At 36.1% G+C, this 23320-nt stretch overlaps 3 protein-coding genes across 4 annotated transcripts in view; 1 reads left to right on the forward strand and 2 right to left on the reverse strand.

The window, feature by feature from the left end:
- LOC107681981 (peroxisomal membrane protein PEX14-like) overlaps positions 1-9537 on the reverse strand; it is a 78596-nt gene extending 69059 nt beyond the window's left edge. The window contains exons 1-2 of the mRNA XM_016478377.1: positions 9451-9537; positions 6901-6945 (exon numbers count right to left, since the gene is read on the reverse strand). Coding sequence (XP_016333863.1) covers positions 6901-6945; positions 9451-9486 — 81 coding nt within the window. The 5' untranslated portion in view covers positions 9487-9537. The remainder of the gene's footprint in view (positions 1-6900; positions 6946-9450) is intronic.
- A 2763-nt stretch (positions 9538-12300) lies between these two features.
- On the forward strand, positions 12301-15627 carry LOC107682000 (DNA fragmentation factor subunit alpha-like). Its single transcript, XM_016478414.1, has 6 exons — positions 12301-12599; positions 13000-13158; positions 13249-13403; positions 13548-13737; positions 14782-14906; positions 15381-15627. Exons 1-6 carry the CDS (start codon positions 12506-12508, stop codon positions 15594-15596), a joined length of 939 nt encoding a protein of 312 aa, XP_016333900.1. The 5' UTR covers positions 12301-12505; the 3' UTR covers positions 15597-15627.
- A 3339-nt stretch (positions 15628-18966) lies between these two features.
- masp2 (MBL associated serine protease 2) overlaps positions 18967-23320 on the reverse strand; it is a 14816-nt gene continuing 10462 nt past the window's right edge. For both annotated transcript variants that reach the window (XM_016478390.1, XM_016478389.1), the window contains 6 exons: positions 22681-22828; positions 22207-22325; positions 22044-22122; positions 20914-21036; positions 20730-20804; positions 18967-19943 (listed from right to left, as the gene is read on the reverse strand). In XM_016478390.1, coding sequence (XP_016333876.1) covers positions 19162-19943; positions 20730-20804; positions 20914-21036; positions 22044-22122; positions 22207-22325; positions 22681-22828 — 1326 coding nt within the window. In that variant the 3' untranslated portion in view covers positions 18967-19161. The remainder of the gene's footprint in view (positions 19944-20729; positions 20805-20913; positions 21037-22043; positions 22123-22206; positions 22326-22680; positions 22829-23320) is intronic.

Here is a 23320-nt window from a genome sequence, read left to right on the forward strand (position 1 = left end):
CACACACACACACACACACACACACACACACACACAAAAGAAGAAAATTAAAACAAAAGAAATGGGCTTTTCATGTGGGAAGATGTCCGGCCATAAATCTGTTGAATTTGGCCTTGGGGGACCGGCTCCAGAAATCTGGTCCAACAGCACACATGAGACCAAAACCACAATGTAAAGAAATCTGGGCGCCACTCGTCTTTATCTGCACTGCCTTTTCAAAGAGAACCAGAAAAAAATATATATGACCAACATCAAAAACTAACCATTTACAGTTATGGAAACTACTATAAAAGAGGCTAAATAACACAGTCACTCAGACTAGTGTCATAGAGTAAGGCCGAAAACAAATGAGGATCGGAGAGACGCCATTTCACGGTTCAAACGCAAAACTGGGATTTCTGGTTTGTGTCATCCCTCGGTCATTTAATGAGCATTTCACAGCAGTAAACAAACACATTCAGTAGGGGACTTTACAGATGGAGTTCTGAAATTATACACACTGGGGCTTGAAGAGGAAGCCAGGTCTCATCTATTCACCTCTAATCTGGTAAATTGTGTCAAAAAGAACGACTGAAACAGGAGAATGAGTCGAGCCAAGAGCTGTAAACACATTTTCCGAAGCCCCTGATCTGCAGACTTCAAGCATGCACGATAAATCTGACGTGAAATCATAATTATAAAAGCAATTAGCTGACCCTGTGCTGCTCGCCCTTGGATGTGACAGTGAAAATTCATACAGAGCCCTTTCAAGGCGGCTGAGACAAGGTTGGTGGGGGGCGGAAAAGTGCAACACAGCAACAATAAAACCGCAGGCCTTTCCTGTATCATTAACCACAAGCTCAAACAGCTCAGGACAAGACAGTGCCAATTGCAACAACACTAAATAAACTTCCACATCTCACACAAACACATGTGAGTTGAGGTCAATAATTCCTCAACCTATTTATACATCTCCAAAATGCATACTGTATGAGCACATTAATAGTTTCAGCAAACATTCTACATTTTTTTTTTTTGTCGGATAAATGCTGACCTAATATTTTTTACCTTATATTTTTATATTTAATATTGACTTTTTAATTTTAATATCATGGAGAATATTTAATTTAATAATATATATATATAAAATAAACAATTCATTCAGTTTTAAGTGTCACTTTGACCTAACTAACAAAATTTTATTATGTAGACTTTTTTAGATTTATTTTTTATGTAATAAACAATGCATATTATATATATAAATAATAAAAAAATTAATTACTTCTGTTTTTAGTGTCACATTGACCTAACTAACAACATTTTTATTATTTTTTTGTATATATTTTTTATTTTATTTAAACTATTAATTTTTTTATTTAAACTATTTATTTGTTAAATTAAAATATAATGCATATATATCTTTCAGAATTTGTTCTATTATGCTGATTTGGTGCTCAAGAAACATTTCTTATTGTCAATGTTGTTGAACACATTTTTGCAGGATTCTTTGATGAACAGAAAACATTTATTTAAAACTGAAATCTTTTGTAACATTATGAATGTCTGTAATTTGTAATCAAATGAATTCGCCTTAACTAATATATATACATATTTGGATATTTACATATATATAAAAAAATTGCTCCCAGAAGGACATATAAAATAAGATATATGTAAATAAGGGTTTGGTGCAGACAGCATTGTCTTTTTCCAGCCAAAACGTCGGTGAAACGCATAGAACAGGAAACAGACTGGGCACCGATACCTTTGGAAAGTATGTTCTGCCAAGGTGTGCTGCTTCAATCAACCCAGTCAGATCCTCAAGGCAATCTCTCAGGAATGAGAGACCCCTCATTTGCCCGCTCATCGCCACCTAGTGACCATCATCCCCAACAATAATGAAATATCTCTGTGGCCCATGCCCCCATGCCAACCATAACTCTCCTTTACTGCAGACAGCTCCAATAAAGGATTACAATTACAATTAAAGTACTGAGCAAAGGGGAGGAAAAAAGAGAAAAGTCCGAGGATGGATCCCAAGGCAAATTAAATTGCAGCACCGTTTGAAAGTGAGCACAGAGTAAGTCTTTTGGGTTATTACTGGCTAACCACCCCTCATTCCCTCAATAATTAACTTTCAAGTTTCGTAATCAGGAACCAGAGAAATTGAAACAAAAGTCAAAAGTCCCAAAATGTCTACAGTGACCCATAGATCAAACCTCACCTATAATGAATGCTCCTGGTGGATCACCTATACTTTCTACCATCTGTGTTATTTTAAACGAATCCCTGCAAGGTGGAAGCACATTTCAAAACCAACATTTGAGCAACAGATGTGTCTCCAATGCCTAGAGGGCAAAAGGCAACAGCAAGGTGTATAATATAAAGAAAATAATGGTGTAAATGAGATAGAGCACCAAGTCAACGCAATGGCCAAAGTCAACATTGGCATACCGTCAGGCAGACCCCAATTCCTAGACTTTGGGGATGTTGTCTCTTTTTTTCCAGCGTAGTGGTGATAGCAGAGGGGCTCCGGAAATTCAGAGACTGCCGAGCCAAAACAGATCACTTCAAAGCGCCTTATTTAACGCTTGCTAAATTTTTCATCACAGTTGCTTAATATCCTGGGGAAGGGGAGCTTTTGAAGTTGCGGCGAGAGTGGGATGTTCTTCTGACAACTTTCCTTTTTTTTTCTCCCCCTCCCTCCTCCTTTCACCTCCTCCCTCTGCTCCTGCATCCCTCACTCTTTCCACAGGAGGCCAGTGATATTTGGGGCGCACGGTGGAGCCCCAGCGGGCAGAGCGAGGATGGGAGTGTGTCCCATGGAGCCGGCAGTTACCATGCCAACATGCTGAGCGTTACAGTCACTGTCGGTAGATCGCAGGAGGGTACCGCAAAACACCACTGGAGGGAAAGATATTTAACCTTTCACACACCTTTGAGGCAGAAAGCTCACCACAGAAGTCTAAAAGGCAAACAAGAGAGCTGACAAACATGGTTCTCTGACAGCCTGAGGGGATTTGGTGGGTTGATGTTTAACTCCACCAAGCCTGAGTATATGGTTAAATCTTTGACTTTTGCTGCTACATGTAAATTCAGGTGTGTTACTCAGTTAGGAGTTTATGGGCATTCTGTGATTTAATAATTAATGCATGGGCTGATGTGCCTATGGTTGTGACTGTCAGGTGTAGACTGGGAAAAAAGAAAGAGGAAAGAGGACAAGACAGGAAAGGAAAAGGAAGAGGGACAGGGGACAAAGGGAAAAAGAACAGACGAAGGAAAAGGACAGGGAAAAGGTAACAGAAATGGAAAGGAAAAGGAAATCGAACAGAAAGGAATGCAAAGGAATAGAAAGGAGAGAAAAAATGTAATATAGAGGAAAATCTCCATGGAAAAGAACAAAACGAAAAGAAAATCAAAAAGTTAGGAAAGGGACATTATAGTGAAAGAAAAGGGAAATGTAAAGGGGAAAAAGGAAAGGCAAATGGAAATGAAAGGGGAAAGAAACAGGAAAAATCATAGAACAAAAAAGTAATAAAAAGAAAAGGAACCAAATAAGGAGAAAAAAAGGAAATTACAAGAAAAGGGAAATGTAAAGGGAAAAAGAAAAGAAATGAAAAGGGCAGAGAACAGAAAGTAAAGAAAAGGAAAAGGACATGAAAGGGAAACGTAACAGGAAAAGTAAAGGCAAAAGGACATGAAAGTGAAAGGGAAAAGAAAAGAAAAGAAAAGAAAAGAAAAGAAAAGAAAAGAGAAAAGAAAAGAAAAGAAAAGGAAAGGAAAATGAAAGGGAATAGGAAAGGGGAAAAGACAAGGAAAAGGCAATGGCAAATGTAAAGAAATGGAAGGAAAGGGAAATGTAAAAGGACAGGAAAATGAAGGTGAAAATGGAAAGAAAAGAACACAAAGAAAGTAAATAAACAAGGAAAAGAAGAGATAGAAAAGTAAAGGGAAGAAAAAAGTAAAAGAAATTAAAAGGTGTGAAATCAAAGTGAAAATGGAAAGAAAAGGAAAAGAACAAAAATGAAAGTAAAAAGGAAATGGAGAAGGAAAATAACAGAAAGGAAAGGAAATGAGAAGAAAGGAAAGAAAAGGAAAAAGTGAGGGGGCGGTTAAATAAAGAAATAATGAAGTAGGGCGCAGTGTGTGGGAGAGGGACAGGCCAGGAAGGACAACCCCTGGAGGCGAGAGCTCACCCCTGAACGCGACTGGTACTGGGTTTGACTGACAGGCCAGAGTGCAGCGCAGGTCCAAACCTGCTCTAGCTCAGACTCCAGCCAGAGTCGCCTGCCACCGAGGAGGGCGAGGTGAGTCAGAACCTGTTAACGTGACTGGTGTCCCCAGCCTGACACCCCGGCACTCGCGCTCAAAGGGAAGAAAAAAGTAAAAGAAATTAAAAGGAAAGGGAACGGGAAATATACAAGCAAAGAGCAATACAAGGGAAAGGGAAATATACAGGGCATTAAAATCAAAGTGAAAATGGAAAGAAAAGGAAAAGAACAAAAATGAAAGTAAAAAGGAAATGGAGAAGGAAAATAACAGAAAGGAAAGGAAATGAGAAGAAAGGAAAGAAAAGGAAAAAGTGAGGGGGCGGTTAAATAAAGAAATAATGAAGTAGGGCGCAGTGTGTGGGAGAGGGACAGGCCAGGAAGGACAACCCCTGGAGGCGAGAGCTCACCCCTGAACGCGACTGGTACTGGGTTTGACTGACAGGCCAGAGTGCAGCGCAGGTCCAAACCTGCTCTAGCTCAGACTCCAGCCAGAGTCGCCTGCCACCGAGGAGGGCGAGGTGAGTCAGAACCTGTTAACGTGACTGGTGTCCCCAGCCTGACACCCCGGCACTCGCGCTCAGAGCCTCCCTCCAGCCCTGCCACTATTCCCCTTCCGCTCATCCACATCAAATCCTTTCAGACACAGATTTCAATTATTCACCCCATCCAAATAATGCCTTGTGACATGAATTATCTTGAGCTGTAATAATCCACTTAACTGGGAAAGAGCAGCTAATCAAAATGAGAAAAGCAGAGGAAAAAAAGGGGGACTTGTCAAGCAGTTAGAAAGCCAAGAAGCCTTAATAATCAACATTTTTCCCCGCTGTTAAGGACAGTGCTTTGAGCTGATTGTGCATAGATAAGATCCCTGAAGTTGCAAAGACTAAAGTCTCAAATCCAAAGAGATATACTTTATCAAAGTTAAGACTCTAATGATCTTTAAAAAAGCATCATATGACCCCTTTAATATTTTTGTGCAATATTATTATTACAATTTAAACTAAAAGTTTTCTGTTTTAATGTATTTTCAAATGTAATTTATGTCTGTGCAAAGCTGAATTTTCAGCAGCCATTACTCCAGTCTTCAGTGTCGCACAATCCTTCAGAAATCATTCTAATATGCTGATTCGATGCTCAAGAAACATTTCTTATTATAATTATCAATGCTGAAAACAGTTGTGCTGCTTAATATTTTTGTGGAAACTTGTGGATATTTCTTTATTTGATTAATAGATAAATTTACAAAAAAAGTTAAAATAAACAGCATTTGATAGAAATAGAAAAGCTTCACTAAACAGCATCCACTGTCCATTAGAGCGTTTAGTCCAGAAGTGAGCACATTAGGTGAAATATTGATATCTTTACACGTTTACTTTGCATTTCTTTTCACAGAATCATCATTTCTATTCATTTTCCACAGAATTACGCGATCGGATTAGCATTAGCAGCTTACAGTGCTGTCTCTGTATGTTTTTGTTCTGTCTCAGTCTGTTTTCTCTTCCGCAATCGCGGTTATGACTCAGTGGAAACTCATTCGCTGTTCATATGTCACACATATACACGTTCATAACCCGCCCTGTCTCTTCCGATCACAAGCTTCTCCTAAACTTCAACATTCTGTTCTGTCCACAGCAAAACCTGAGAAACATTTAAACACACAAAACATGAAGCAAATAAGCACGATTACGACAGTATATGATTTGTTTGTGATTTCCATGAGATTTGTTAATATGAGAAATGCTAAGCAGGTAGAGCAAATTGTAGCTCTAATGCATGTTACCCTGCTGTGCTTATATTTCATGATGCAAGAAAAATTTTTGTTTTCTATAAAGACTCTATTATAAATGGATAAATCTATATTGGGATCAATGTGGATGAAGAGGTTTTATAAAATGAAAAATAGAAAGCTGAAATGTTCTACCTGTGGTTGTGCACTGTGTAGTAGATGGACAAAATGGCTTTAATGCAATCTTATGTTTATGTTCAACTATGCTGTAAAAGGACCCCTTTTAGCTGTTATGCTGTATTTAATAATTGTTCAACAAGTCAGCATTTTGTAGAATATGCTTGAACCTGATAATTGTTGTTTTCTTTGACTAATTATTAGAACACCTAAATACATTGCTTGTAAATAGTGTTTGCTTCAGCCAGTTGAAGGTACAGTACAGTATGTGTGCACATGATCAGCATGGTACCACCAGGAAAAACCCATTTATATGTATATGTATATATAATCTCACTGACCCCAAACATTTGAACAGTAGTGTACCTATAGACCTACAAGACTAATAAAGTGGTAAATTCTCTGTAAAATACAGCCTCGTCTGGGTTATTGTTTTACAACAACAGCAATATGACTAAAGACACCAATGACCAAGAAATATTCAAATAATGTCCTTGAACGTGACTCATCCAATTAAATTTCAGAGCAGAGCATTCTTATAAAACTCAACCAATTAAAAAAGCAGGCAATACAAAAAGCAGAACCATACCATTTTTGCTAACAGTTTTTTTTCCCCCCTATTTTATTATACGCATATGGTAATAATATTGTTAATGCAAACCAATTCATTCAAATTCAATCCGGTGTTTCAGTCTGTTTGTACTGGTATAAAACGGATGCTGGTGAGTCAGACTCATAATCACTTACCAGCGCTTCTCTTGGAGGCACCTCTTCTCTGGCCGGAGCAGCGTTCTGAAAGAGAACAGCAGCCTTGTATTACAGCGCCATCTAGTGGCAGCATTTATGACATTTGATTCTATTACAGGTGCATCTCAATAAATTAGAATGTCGTGGAAAAGTTCATTTATTTCAGTAATTAAACTCAAACTGTGAAACTCGTGTATTAAATAAATTCAATGCACACACTTTTCCATGACATTCTAATTTATTGAGATGCACCTGTATTTTACAGTACAGAATTTGACACTACATGACGGCTTTAACCAAAGAATTATTTTTTTTTTTTAAATAAATTTCAGCAAGGATGTATAAAATCAATCAAAAGTGACAGAGTAAACATTTATAATGTTTAACCTCAAGTTCCACTAACCCTGACTGTCTATACACTGTAATATGATTCTTGATGGACTTTAGAGTTTACTGCATTGCTGATTGCCGTTTAGTGCCATTAATACTCCTGCCTTTATCATCATTGTGCAATTGCACCAGGCTTGGAGTCTCTTCAGTCTCTTCACTGTTTTGGTTCTGATAAGTGCATGATACCATTTGTTAGATCCACTTTAGAGCACTAAGTAAGCCTGCAAGGTTCCAATTAGGATATTTAATTTACTAATTAGCCATTCAGTTGACTCTTTTAAGAAAAACTGACTTACTGTAAAAGTAGTAGTCTTCTGAAAGCAGCCTTGGGCTAAACGTTAGGCTCAAGGACACAGTAGTAACAGTTTATATATCAGTGTTGTAAATTTTGGGGTTTTTGAAACAAGATTCTTTTGTTCAACAAGACTGCATTTATTTGATAAAAACAGAAAAATATTGCAATTATTATATAATTATTGAAATTTTAATAATTCAAAACAATTGTTCTCCATTTTAATATATTTTTCATTTTTTGTGTAAAAGCTCTAATTTTAATGTCTATGCTACAACATCTGCTATGTAAGAGCTGCAGATTTTCAAAATCTGATTGTAACTAAAGGCATTTCATTACTCCCAAAAATAGGCCAAAAATCAGCACAATGAACTTCTTATCTAGGCTGGTTTACACTCTCTAACAAACGGCAACATTGCAAACATTCTGAAGCTGGCAACAGATTTTGTATGTTAAGAATTATAACTGTCATTTTCACACTGCGCAAACACACACCAACAGGGTTGACACACTGATTGCAACCGTTCTTAACTTCAGAATACAGGCCAGGCATCCTCAACACACTTCCAAAAAAAACGGATTAAAAATAAGCATATCTGAAACAGTCATAGCATTCATAGGTTTCCTATGCAAGTACTTATGACAAACTTATGTTTCCATTAACAGTATTCAATAGAGAAAAAAGCACAGGAATTATCATGCGAGCGAGATTCACATCCTAACCTTAAAGCTGAGACGTTAAATTAATTACAAGAACATTTAGCTAAGAAGATTGCAAGCCCAAAAATGAAAAGTCTGTCATTAGTTGAAAAAAAAATCATGGTAAAAATATGCATTGGAAATGAATAGTGATTGAGGATAACATCAGGTCTTGTGTCCCAATTAAAATATAATGAAAGACTGTTATCCCTTTAATTCATTGTTGATTTATATAGAATACAAGTTGTAATAATTAAAAGTACTTTACATAATTTAAAGAAAAATATAAGAGCATGAATCAGGTTTAAAATTTTAGAAGATAAAGATGAGTAAAAAAAATTTAAGTAATAAAGTTGAATTAAGCAGGCTATTAATAAAAATGAATATGATCAATTTTAAAATAAAATGTATGAAATATTGTCAATTAATATAATTTATAAATATATTTTTATTATAAACTATTACAAATATAAAACATATAAGCACACAGCCTGAAACAAATGTGAGACATCATGTTCTTATACTAATTCAGTTAAGAATGCAGTTAAAATGAATGTGTTTACATCCTTTGATTTTATTTATTTTTTTTTTTTCTTTCCATTACTGATTTTGTATCAACCCTGAATCTGTTAAAGTATCATATCTCTCTAACATAGCCTACCTTTATTTTTCAAAGATGCAGGTTTGGAACAAGATGAATGTGGGTAAATGATGACAGGGTGAACTATCCCTTTAATTCTTTGCTGATACATTTCATAAATAATGCTTGTATGTCGGCTGTAAACAGATAAAACTGAGACAGATGAGCACATGGAGAGATGAATGTGTCATGTTTTCAGGGTCAACGACCCTGACTGAATATTACTGGATACTTGTCTATATAGCACTTATATTATTTCACAGAGACTGACACATTAATATCTGCAGAGGAATCTCCTGTATGCGTATTCTCTGCGGCCTGCACCTGTCACACACATCTGTCTAACTGCATGGGTTGAGACAGTGAACAGGGCGCTAGCAAATCAGCTAAAACGTTTCCAAAACAACATGGGACTGCCAGATTATGAGCTTATCAACAATTACAGCGTGACAAATCGTGCATTTACTGTGCAGGCCCACGGCGGAAAAATCAAATGCATGTTGTTAGCTGGTTGAACGTTATCAGCTACCTGATTTTGGTGGTCAGGTTGGTCCGGGGATGCCATCTTCTCAGAGATGTTAGCCAGAAGGCTAATGACGCTAACACTCCACCGGTGCGCGATTCTTCTTCTTCTTTCTTTTACTGGCAACCGCACTTAATAGTGCATTACTGCCATCATCAGGTAGCTTGGATCAGAAACATTTCTTCTATCTCTTAACATTTTCTAACCCCCCCATTACAAAGAAAAAGAAATAAATAAATACACTGGCGCTGCGTGTTCAGCTCCTCCAGTTTCCACCCCAATTCCCTTTAAATCCCAATATCCCACTATATCCTTATTTACCCGTTAGATATACTTTCCGTTCTACCCACACTATATCAGCATCTTCTACCTCTCTGTATATACTTATCCTACATTCTCTCCATTAAACCTGTATTCTTCAGAAACTGAAACAACACATTTATCGTACTATTTCCTATGTCTGAGTCTAATATATTCTTTAACGTTAACTCTTTTCCTTCATTCATCCATACTTGTTCTCTTAGCACTTCTCTTTCTTCATCATAACCCTTACAATTAATAATCACATGTTCTACAGTTTCACTCTGTCCACATTTCTCACACAATCCCGTTGGATGTTTAGATATTAAATGTAATGTTTTATTCAAACCTGTATGTCCCACTCTTAGTCTTGTAATTATACTTTCCTCCCTCCTATTTCTCCCACTTTTTCTACCTTTTCCCACTTTCTTTTGTATTGCATATAAATGTCTCCCTTTAGTCTCATTATCCCAATACTGTTGCCACTTTTTAATCACTTTCTCCTTTATTACTGATTTTATTTCTCTTATACTATGTGATAGCTCAATTTCTACTACTATTTCATCATCTACTGCTTGCTTAGCTAATTTATCTGCTTCTTCATTTCCTTTAATTCCCACATGGGCTGGAACCCACATAAACTGTACTTCTATTCTACTTTGTTTTAACTCAAAGAGATTTTGAAGGATTTCCATGATTAAATCTGGCCTTGATTCTGATTTTTGGTTATCAATACTGTCTATTGCTGAATATGAATCTGAACAAATTACTGCATTTTGTATTTATCTTTCCTTAATTGGTTGTAGCCTACTGCTAGCAGAATAGCCATCAATTCACCTGTATATACTGACAGTTGATCACTTATTCTAGCTTTTTTCTTCATCAGTAACTTTGGCGCATTAACTGCCACTCCTACTCTCCCTCTTTTTTGGAGGCATCTGTGTATATCCGTATATTATTTCCATACATAAGCCCTAAATACTCCTTTGCTCTCATTACTTCCATCTCATTACTCCCGTCTCTCTGTCTCATCTTCAGTAATGTTAAATCTACTGGCTGAGGAAGAATCCATAAGGGGTTATGTGGATACACGGTGCTCGATTACTTCTGTCTGAACTAGTCAAACGAAGTTCGAGTCATTTGCATTGATCGGTTCTTTTGAACTGTTCGTTTCAAAGAACGAGTTCAAAGTGAATATTACAGTTTTTTTCTTGATTGCTAACACACTATAACTGATTCATTTGGCACAGTTTTCCAAACCAGTCATACAGTTCTCAAAACAAAGACACGTTTCTCAAAACTTTTAACATTTCACCTGCTTTCACACATGTTCCAATTTGCTCATTCTGCAAAACTCTACACAAGAACAGCATCATTTTGCACAGGTTTAACCATGTTCTCATTTAGAAAACACAAACACACAATATAACTACCTCAAGAATCACAAAATGAACACAACTAGCACACATTTATCCATGTGTGAACATTAGTTTTTTTTTAATAGCTAAAACACGTTTCTTGAAACCATCACTCATTTTCTCAAAACCTTAAGCGCAAATCCAAATACTCAAACTAAATTCACGAAACCTCTGACTCTTCCATCAAAATCAAACAATCACTGCAAAACCATTTCACTTGCACTCAAAATCAAACAGTGCTCTCGGATCACACACACGAGACAATAAAATAAACACTACAGAGCATTCATTAGACACTACAGAGAAAAATGGAGAAGACTGCTTCCAGAACATTACAGAAAAAAAGTATATTGTATTGAGTAAACAATTTTGCAATTCTGTAAAAAATTATAGTAATTACAACTGAGTAAGGTGAATATATTGTATAGGCCTATGTACTGCAAGAATAGTATTGTGCTGAATATTGAATAGTTCTGAATGTTTATATATATTTAGCACTTGGATACTGCAGAAATAATGCAGTCCAACTGCAAAGGCCAAAAAGGTCAAATAAAACTAAAAATGAATAGCATGTTACAGTACACTCAAATACTGTATGTCTTTTTTGATAGACAAAGAGAAAAAAACCCTCTGGTCTGACAGATCCAGCCTTGATAACACTCTCTAAACCTTACTCTTTCTAAGAATGTGTTCAGAGTTTTGCAGAAAAAGTGCTTGAGATTTGCAAATAGAGCCTAACTGCCTGAACGTGTTTAACGTTTAGCAGAAAGAGTGCTTTATTCAACAAATTGGTTTAAGCTAGTGAGAATTTGGTTCTCTATACAGGAAAGTAGTCTGTGTATTTGTCAGGTTTGTGTGTCATCTGAGACCAAAGTTTGAGTCTGACAAATGAGAATATGTTTTTGGCTAAAATGTTTGACTTTGACCTGGAAGTTTGAAGTTTGTACAAATTGTTAGGCATATTTAGTTTTGAGATTGTGTTAATAGTTGTGAGAAAATGGTGCATTGTTTCATGAATTGTGTGTTGGCAATCGAGAAAAACGGTATTACAGAGCTCGTCCGTTTTTGTGAATCAGTTCAAACGATTCGTTTAAAAGATTCGGATCAAAAGAACGATTCGTTCACATCGCAAGGCCACCGAGCTGTTACAGATTCGATCAGCACATTTCAAAACACGGAAGCCGAAATGTATTTATTTTCAATCTTTTGTGATACATTGTCAGACAGATGGTGACAATATTACATGTAATGTGATTTATGTGGTTTTAGACACAAAATAACAACCATTAACAAAGTGTGAAGCCTTGAAGATACGAATTCTGAACTTTGAACTGACTATCATCATGGCAGAAGTAAAAGCGTGTAAAGTGTGTAACATTAGCCGACACAAGTATTACGGACTGGCGGTAACCTCTCTGGATCAGCTCAAAATAAAAGGTGGGTGAATTCAGCCTGAATTGAGTAAATAGCCTTTTTAGATGAAATTCTGAAACAGATTATCTATACTGCACATTTAAATCAGTGGTAATTGAAAATGTTTTACATACAGTAGGCATAATTTAAATTAAAAGACGTAGGCTAAGAGTCAAGTTTTAGATTATTTTAGAACATAAAGATGAGTATAGAAAAATAAGAGTAACAAAAGTTGAATTAATAAATTAAAGTAATAATAATGAATATATATATATATATATATATATACACACACACACACATTTTACATTTAAAAATATTTTTAATAAGTTTTCAGAATCAGTTGAGGATTGTTTAATTTCTCGTTTCATCCTATGCTCTTATTTGTCATTTGACACGTTCTCTTTATTTCTGTCACCCACAGGTGGTGAGGCTCTAGGGTTCAGTCCCAGTGCATCTGTCACAGTGGTGCTAGAAGATGATGGGACCATTGTAGAAGATGAGGCTTACTTTTTGTGTCTGCCAGCAAATACAAAATTCATGCTGTTGCATGCTGATGAAACATGGATGCATTCTCATCAAGGTGAAATCTAACCAGGATATTCCAGGATGTTTTTTTATTATTATTATTTGTTCAGCACATTAACTAATCTAAACTGGTATATTTTGTTAGTTGATGCAGGGACAGCACAGTCTTGCAGAAAGTCCACTGATGTTGAGGTAGATGGAAAAGACAATGTTGATGGCTTTGAATCTTGGCACAGTTTGGCAGAGCAGCTCAGACAGGACCTGGCCAGTATTATCCTCATGTCTGAGGCAGATCTACAGGTCTGTGTGATTCTGGCTTGTTATTTTGCAATATCATTTACAGGTGCATCTCAATAAATTAGAATGTCGTGGAAAAGTTATAGTGTATAAATACGCAATGTTTTACTGTGATTTTCAGAAAATAATTGTGTAAATGTGTTACAGAGTCTGATTGATGTGCCGTGCTCAGATCTGGCTGCAGCGTTGGACTTCTCACAGCAAAAAACCCAGGTCCTACAGGACACTCTGCAAAGAATGCTGGACCGCAGGGAAGAAGAGAGACAGTCCAAAGAGTTACTGAGGCTCTATTTGAAAGCCATGGAGCAAGAAGGCACCTGGGACCCACAAGAACAAAGTAGGGATATGTTTCAGATACCAGCAATACAAGAAAAATCCCCAAGTAAAGTCATAGCAGTTATTTAAAGGAATAGTTTCATAGTTTTTTTTCTTTCATTGAACACATTTTTGAGAAATTTAGCTTTACATCTCCTACTCATCAATTGATCCTCTTGTAGTGGATGGGTGCCATCAGAATGAAAGTCCAAACAGCTGATAAAAACATCACAGCAATCCACAAGCAATCCACATGACTCCAGTCCATAAATGAATGTCTTGTGAAGGCAAGAGCTATGTGTTTGTAAGAAACAAATTCACCAATAGGGCATTTTAACTTTAAAACCATAGTTTCTTGCCAGAATACCAGCCCATAATCCATAATAACATTTACAACAGTGATAAATTCCATCCCCTGTTGTTCTCCCATATCAAAATCCACCGACATATTTGTTTAGAGTCATTTTGATCTGTGCATGTTCCTCTCCTGAATTAGACGAGAAGACTTTTTTTTTGAATAGAGAAAGCAGTTTTATGGATAGAACACTCCTATTTTAGCCAAAAACAGTTTGGAGTTAAAAACATCTTAATAATAGATTTTATTACAAACATGCATTTTCAGTTCACAACATGTTAATTGATGGACAGGAGTTGTGTGGCTTACTTGTAAATTATTGTGATGTTTTTATCATTACTCTCATTCTGACGGCACCCATTCACTGCAGAGTATCCATTGGTGAGCTAGTGATGTAATGCTAAAGTTTTGGAAATCTGATAAAAAACAAACAAACTCATCTACATCTTGGGTGGCCTGAGGGTGAGTAAATTTTCAGCAAATATTAATTTTTGGGTGAACTATTCCTTTACTGTTGCTTTGACTCTGCTTCCACTAGATGGCATCGCTGAACCATTTCTAAATATTGTACCAGTTCATACGAGTTCATTTTATCAGTACTTGGTGGAATGAAGAAAAGTAGCAGCTTGGATGATCAACAGCTTATCTGTTGCTGTGACAGCCCTAATCTTTCCAGTGCTTTCAGGACGTTAACCACTGTCATTGCTGCAGGCGCTAGACTAGATGAGACAGATGGGGTGCAGGTGGAGGCCGCAGCAGGGTTCAGCTCCATAACGCTAATGGTCCTGAAGGAAAAAAAATACCCAGAGACCAGACTGTCCAATGAAGAGCTACAGGTGTGACATCTTACACTGTTCTAACACCTCCCACAATTTCTTAAGAATGGTGTAAAAACCAAGCATATTTAACATTATTTTACACTAGACAGCGGAAGTCAACATGAACATCATTCAAAGCCCATTTTACCTGCGTAAAACGACATTTCAGGGTGTTCAACTGGAAAAAATAAGGCAGGACTTGATTTTATTGGTTTGTGAGAAGTAGATGTTGCATAGGGTTAATTTTGACTGAACTTTCAGTCATATGTCAGTAGGGGTCACTCGCTCTTTTCAGTGGAATGAGCACAAGCCACAAGAGTATGATCAGTCTGTTATCAGTTTATAAAAATTAAGTGATTTTGAAAACCTAATCCTAATATAACTATATTATATAATACAAAGTAATTATGTAATAAAAACAGGTACATTTTTGTGTTTGGTTATATTTAAGGGCATATAATTATTGTCTCAAATGGATGCATTTTTATGCAGATGGTGGCGGGGCATGGAGTGGCGGTTATGATGGAGGTGTTGGGCTGGGACAGTGAAAGGACATCAGCGCTGGTCCAGGCATGTGAAAGTGAGCTCAGTAAACGCCTACAGCGAGTTCAAGCCCTGCAATCCCTCAGTGCTCAAAATCAGTCCACTTCACAACAACACACTGAGAGAGAGACCCGAGCCAAACGCCGTAAAACACACACACACTGATAGACCTTTGCTCTTTATTTTTGGAGTGCTTCATTACACCTCATCTAAAAAGAAAAATGAATTTAGACAGTGTTTTTCCCATTTTTGGATAGTCATTATTTTGATAGTATATTGTATAGAAATGCCAAAGCATAATAAAAGTCATGTTTTAAGCAAGGAAAACATACAGACTGGTGCTCCTTTTGATTTATAAAATTCCATGTTTCTTATCTGTTGCCTGTAATTTGACCCATCATTCAGGGGATCGATTGGTGATAATCATATACTACACTCTTAAAAATAAAGGTTCTTTTATTGGCATCAGTGGTTCCTTAGATTATTAAAATGTTCTTCACAATAAGAAAAAATGATTATTTTAAGATATCATTTATCATAATTGATTGTACCAAATACCTGTAATATATCCTGACAGATATGACATTTTAATACCTATTACAAACATTTAATGCTGCTTTATGATATTTCTCAGGGAAGGAATGTGTTATCGTAGTATTGCAAGGTTCACTAAATGTGTCAAATTGGAAATGTTAGCAATTTAGCCCATGGGGTGCATTTTTTTTCACTTGTTGAAATGTCGAATGATATATATGATATTGGACTAATAAAAAGATTTTGACATTTAATTTTGGGCATTAATATAAACTGAGTTACATAATGAATGGAAAAAATATTTCAGCTTGTCAGAGAGCATTGAGAATGGTAATGTATGTAGATAAAATTTCCATATGCTGATAAACTAATGAAGAGACCTGCTGGTCTGTTCCTTTGCACCATGAATGTCTTGTTAAAACAATCTATTTCCGTGCAGATGTAGTTCTACCTTAGATTGTAATGAGCATGTGTAAGCTTTGATTGGTGTTGGGCGGGTTTGTGAAGCCAGTCTTTGTGCTGTTTTGTGGCTGTGATGTACTATTGATTTGAAAATGTTGAATTCTGACCATTGTTAGACTATATGCCAATGATCAGAATATTACTTCAACAGGATGTAGAGATGTTCCTGAGGAATTCATTAGACTGGTATTACGTATGTAGTCCCCAGCTGAAGTGTTCTAGTAATGGGTTTCCTGTCTTGAGAAATGATTTTACCCATTTTTCCTCAGTATTGCAACAGTCATGTCTTTATTCTGATCATTTTACCTTATATTTTTGATAAGCGCCCTTTTGGTGTGTGGTAATTATAACAGTAAGTCTGTTGTTCTTTATTATGTGCATGTGAAGTATTAGGAAATAAGCAGCAAGCTGTCTGTGATTGTTGGTATAATGTCAGTTTGCTGGATCAATGCGTGACACTGCGACCAACCTGTCCTCACATCACTGAGCTCTGACCACCAGAAGCAAGCAAATCAACTGTGAATTATGTACTCTCTACCAGACAAGCGTGACCACAGCTTCAACCGGGGTCTGTTGTTGCATGATGGATTGGCTGTGTCATGCAGGGCAAAACCACAGTGCATTGATCATTCACTGACTCCTGCTAGCATACTGAGATCTACAGGTTGATGAATGTCTAGAAAAGAGCAAATGAGAATACAGAATGAGTTGTTGTAAAAAACATATGTGTGTGTGTGTATATATATATACATAGTTATTATTAAAGCCTATATAATACATGAATTTCTAAGGCCTGTAAATATTCATGTCCACCTTCAGGTTGTGGTACATGGCTTTTTGCTGTGAAATCTTTCATAATTTCTTACAAAGCAAACATAATTTTTATATTGTTATTAATACTTCAAGATTTCAACTTAAGTTTACATGATTATCTATACATCATTTTTTGGAAAATCATGTTTAAATGTATCAAATATGATACAACTGGCTTTTGAAGAATAGTTATTTATTTGGAAATCTCAATATTATATTTTGTCCCCAATCAGTTAAAACTGCAGAGCTTTCATAAAGGCATTTAAATAGCTTACTAAAAATATTATTGGGACAACTAATATGTATATGCATGTTATGTATGTCTGTTACTGTTATTAAGAGCTCATTAATTTACATTACAAGCTATCGGAATTTCAGCTTATTTTTGGCCATATGAAAAAGACAAAACTATACCAAATTGCATATTTTTTCTTAGGCCTGTTTTTTCCTCCTTGAATGTGAGCTACATTTTTATTATATCATACCATATATGGGCCTGATGTATCAAATATGATACAAAAAAACAGTTTTTCTTTTGTATTTTGTCTAAAGGTTCAATAAAGTATTACTTTTATTATGATTTTTCTGACTATTGTTTGTCAGGCTTTACAGAGCTAAATATTTTTATATTAGCAACATGAGCAATTTTTGAGCAATTACGAGTATTTTTGAATGGATGACTCACTTATTGTCACCTTCACTGATATACTCTGCTCCCTCTTTTAAGTCATTTTATTACAAGCCATGTAAACATGATCACTTAGTAAAGTGAAAGAACACTTCTAATAAACAAGCGATGCTTGTTCATTCATGTCTTTAGTGCAAAGTTAAAAAGTTTGTTCAAACCCCAAGCAATACTAATACTGATGCTTGTCTTAACCACCACTGTTGTTTGTGTTTAGTTAGGCATTTAAATGGTACATGTTGGTATGAGATGTTGCTCTGAATGCATGCAGCATTTGCAGTAAACTTTCAGTTGTTTATCTATTCATGCTTCAAGTTCGTGTGATAGGACACAAGTTTAAGTAGGCTTGAGAATGATTAGAACTCCACTGGGCCAAAATAGCACTGAAGAGGTAATTACACGGGGCTGGAGAGACCCTATACGGTCCCCATTGATAGAAGACAACAAGAGTAACTCTGAGATCAGATGCATAATGCATAAGAACCTAATGACTGTAAATCATGATGTCTGAGCTTACTTGACTTTTAAACAAACACCTCTGCATTGACACCAGTGGCTTTATGAAAATGAAACAAGTAACTCTGGGTAAGTAACTCATTATTTCATTCTTTGACTACAGAAAATAATTATGAATCAATGTAAAATAATTCATAATATAGCATACCCTCTGTTGTATTTTGTTTTTAGAAAACTGCCATAGCTTTCATTAAACTATATTTTATAAAGCAAATTCATTAAGTGACATCTTTCCACTAGAAATTATAGTTCCTGAAAAGTAAACCGACAAATTGCTAACCGAAAACTGCATTCAGAACCAGAACTATTCAATTAGATTTTTTTAATGTAACTTACTTTAAATTACATTTTGTGATCAAGTGTTTTACGGTATTTTATTTTTGTATATATTTATATATTTTACTGCATTTATTCATTAAAGTTTATATTTAATTTTTTACTTCCCCCTTCAAAAAAATCAAAGCAAATAAATGAATAAAAAGATATATATATATATAGATTAAAACAATTAAAAAATGCCAAAAATTGTGTGCCTCTAGTTTATTTATATAGCACATTTAAAATCAGCAAAGGCCAACCAAAATGCTTCACAAAAAAAGATTAATAAAACATCCAACAGAAAAAATGGTCTATGACTGTCACATGCAAAGCTGTTACGGTAAAGATAATTTGGTCAATAATAAACTCATATCAAATCAAAGTCAAACATTTCAACACTGTTCAACCGTATTTGGACATGATTTCTTCAATCCATGAAAGATAATTGCTCACTTTAGTATAAACCCCATAATACCCAGGCTGGGCACATCCGTGACCCCATGACACAATACCACCTATGAACCAACTTTTACTCTGTGTGTCAAAAAACGCATAGGGCCCTCCACTGTCCCCCTGGCAGGAGTCTTTTCCTCCATCAGCAGTCCCAGCACAAATCATGTTCTCTGTCACTACTAGTTTCCCTTTAGCTGTCACTGTGGCGTCATATTTAGCCTTACAGTCCTCAAAATCAGTGACGGGTAGAAGTACGTACTGGAGATTACTGGAATGTAACGCGGGTCTGTTTATATTTGACACACCCCATCCAGACACCTTCCCGACGTCATTAGCCTTCAAAACAAACCGCTCTTCCCTCCCAGGCAAACACACAGGCATGACGGCTTTACTGACAGGTACCTTATACTCCAGTTTAATCAGAGCAATGTCATGGTTGAAGTTAATATTATCGTGGTGGTACTGAGGGTGAATGAAGATTTTCTGTGGAACGCCAACTATAGCCTCGGTGTCACGTTGTTTGACTATGCCCATCTTCAGCTGCAGGTTGGAAGTATCTGTGAAGCTTTTCAGAACATGAGCAGCAGTGAGGACCCAGTTGTCTGAAACAAGAGAAGCTCCACCGATGAACTGATGGCCCATTCGTAGCAAGACCTGCCAGGGAATCTCGTTCTTTTCTGCATTCTCCCCGCCAATCACCTTGGACAGCTTGATCTCAGGCTGGCCACAAACTGAAACGCAGCAAACACCAAAACAGTGTTTACACCAGGTTGCTTTTTTTTTTTTTTTGTATTCTCACACATTGGACACATCTGCTCATTTTTGAAATTATTCCTATTTTCCACATTTTAGAATAACAGTGAAGCCTACAAACCAATGGTTCTCAACCTTTTTGTCAATTTTCAAAGGGCTTATTATGACTTTCCCCAGCTGCTTTACTGGATTTATAAAAATGTAATCACAATTTCTGCAAAATAAAATATTTTAGAGCTTGGCACAGCTACAAAAATGCATATTCATTATAAAAATGCTCATGCGTTAAGATTTTAATAATTTACATGACTTTTCCAAATCACACTTTACAATTAGCCTTCCTCATATATCCAGGTTTTCCAAGACTGTGGTGGGAATCCTGGTTCTTCACAGACAAAAATGTAGAAATTAAATGAAATGAAATGAAGCAATATCTCAATAACACAAATGGAAATACTGAATTGGGTTGTAACAAAAAAATGTAACAAATCAAAATAATCCTATATTTGAGTCTGAGTCACCCCACTTTAGATCACAGATCACAACTTTTCTGAACTTATAATTTTTGTTTTGTAAAGAAATTCAAATGTAGGTACAATTTATATTTGTCAACAGAACTAATTTGAGCATAGGCCTTTTTGAGCAGCAGTTTTTTTAAGATTATGAAAAATAATCAAATCTGTCCATACATTTGATGGTAGTGTATAATAAAACATGGTAGTGTAGTGTAAATAAAACTGATAAACCATATGCATTAAACTCACTGGGTGAACATATCTGCAGTATTTTTCCACCCAGGGCATCTCTCCAGTAGCCGTCATGTGCACAGGTATACACTTCTAATTTCAGAGAGAAAAAGATTAAGGCTCCTCCATACTGTAAACCTCCAGTGATGATGGATCTGTTGTACAATGTATTGCTACTCAAACATCACAACTTGCCCATTACCATTTGTTCCTTCCTTCATTGTGTAGAATTCATTGCATGAATACTTGAGCACAGATTTATATGTGGTTGTGGTGAATTTCACACTTGCATTACACACTTCTACAGGATCTCCACAATCAACAACTGCAAAAGAAGGATATTTGGTCACTGACACAGTTTATAGACACAACAAATGACAATGTTGGTGAAACTTAAGCATATCAGTATTTTAACTTGAATGTCAGGTCAAGTTAAAAAAAAAACAATTCTGGTCAAATTCTGTTTACTGTTAATTTGTGTTACTTTAATTTTGAGTTTAATGTATTTTTCTTTTTTTAAAAGTATTTCTATTATTTCTGTTTGTTCTTTCCTCACATTTGAACACTTTTAACCTTGTACACTAAAAGATATGGGAGCGTTTTATGTTGATCGTTGCATTGAAAATGTTCAGTTGGTTCAACTAAAAGACATTCAGTTCACGTAATTTAACTGAGCCAAAACTGAGAATTTGCAATGCAGCATGTCAACATAAAATTAAATACATTAAACATACATTAAAGTGATTATTACGTTTTGAATATGGATATTTTTCTTACAAAAACGCATCGATTCGCTACAGGAGGCCTTTGTTCACCCACCGGAGCCGTGTGAGACACTTTTTTTTTTATGGATGGGCGCTTTTTATTTAACTTCTTTTGGACTAATGCATGCAACACCCGCTGAGTGCCATGAAACAGCTTGAAAGATCAAAGACAATTTTTAATATAACTCCAACTGGATTCGTCTGAAAGAAGAAAGTCATATACACCTAGGATGACTTGAGGGTGAGTAATTTGTGGGCTAATTTTCATTTTTGGGTGAACTAACCCTTCAAGCTTTACTTTGTCAGAAATTTTACCAAATGCATTTTTTTTTCATGGAAAACTCCTAATCCTAAACGTATTTAAAATATGCTTTCCGTTATAAGTTTCATCACTATTTCATCACAGAATTATTTTCTGAGTTTGCAGTAAGAATTTCACTCACTTCAACTGGAAATATCACCTCAGGTTTAAAAACGTACCTCCTCTTTGGTACGTAACTTACGTAAGTAAACCCCCATTGATGATTATACACACTTCATGCTTATCTGGGAATGTTGAACAACTTACTGATGCAGCGAGGCATCGGTCCATTCCAAAATCCACCCTTCAGGCATGTGGCTTGATAAAAGGGCAAAGCTTCTTCCCCCTAAAGACGCAAAAAGTCACTTTTAAGTCCATAAATAGCATACCAAGCCTCTTTCCTTAAATCTTCGAGAAAGTAAAAGGTTACCAGAATTAATTCATAGCCCAGATCACACGTGACATTGAAAGTGTCCGTCATGATGTACTGAGACTTCTGGGGCTGAAGACGTCCATGTTGAGGAGCCACAGGGTTTGGACATGGCTGCGCTATGAGTGCAGAGAACAATGAGCACTGGTAATGAAAACATACATGCTGGAAAACTTGTCATTTAAATGTTATTCTTAATGCATCATGTACAAAATGTCTTTTCAGCCAGCCATCAGATCTGAATCCCTGCTCCAAAACATTTATTTTTTCGGTAGCTTTCACATTATTCATAATTTTATACTATTTTTTTGCTCAACACTGTGCTTTATAGAAGTAGGCGGGTGCTAGAGAGCTTCATTTGACTTGTTGAGATTCTCTGATTGGTGGAGATTTCTGTGCAGAAAAATGTGTAATGTAGTTTTTCTTAGTTTTTGCTTATCAAATAATGGAAGAGAAAAGGGTGTTGTAAACTACCTGTGCTGGTGTACTTGATCTTCCAGCCTTTGTTTTTCCCCGAGTGGTCTGAGCGGAAGGTCACATGCACTTTGTGAGTTCCTGTCTCTATTTTTCTTGGTGGGGTCTTGCCACAAAATGGGCCGTACTCCCTTCCACCTGCAGTGATCTTAAACAAAACAGTTTGAATTGTCAGTGTATACAAATGGCAACACATAAACAAGTCTCTTGGGAGGTGGGAGGGTGAGGAGAAATAATAGGTGGTTGTGGAGGCCATGAGAGAGCATACATTATGTATTCAACAGCCTTCAGGTCAGTGATTAGCGGAGTAGTCTGACGCTTAACACCAGTGTTGGGAAGGTTACTTTGGAAATGTAATAGGTTACAGATTACAAGTTACCCTATTTAAAATGTAATAGTAGTGTAACTTTTTCAATTACTTTGTTAAAGTAATGTAACTGATTACTTTTGATTACTTTTTGATTACTTTTCTAAATTTCTAATTTGCAAAATAATTAAAAGTATTTTAATTAAAACTCCTGAACTGCACCTTTACTTACATTTTTCTTTTCAGTCTCTTTATTTTGCCCTGATATCTATCTCTCTCATGACTTTAATACTCAAGATTTAACAAAACTATACTTTCTAAATTGCCTATACA

The sequence above is a fragment of the Sinocyclocheilus anshuiensis genome, unplaced genomic scaffold, assembly GCF_001515605.1.
Source record: "Sinocyclocheilus anshuiensis isolate Anshui unplaced genomic scaffold, SAMN03320099.WGS_v1.1 scaffold2090, whole genome shotgun sequence".
NCBI classification, from domain to species: Eukaryota; Metazoa; Chordata; class Actinopteri; order Cypriniformes; family Cyprinidae; genus Sinocyclocheilus; species Sinocyclocheilus anshuiensis.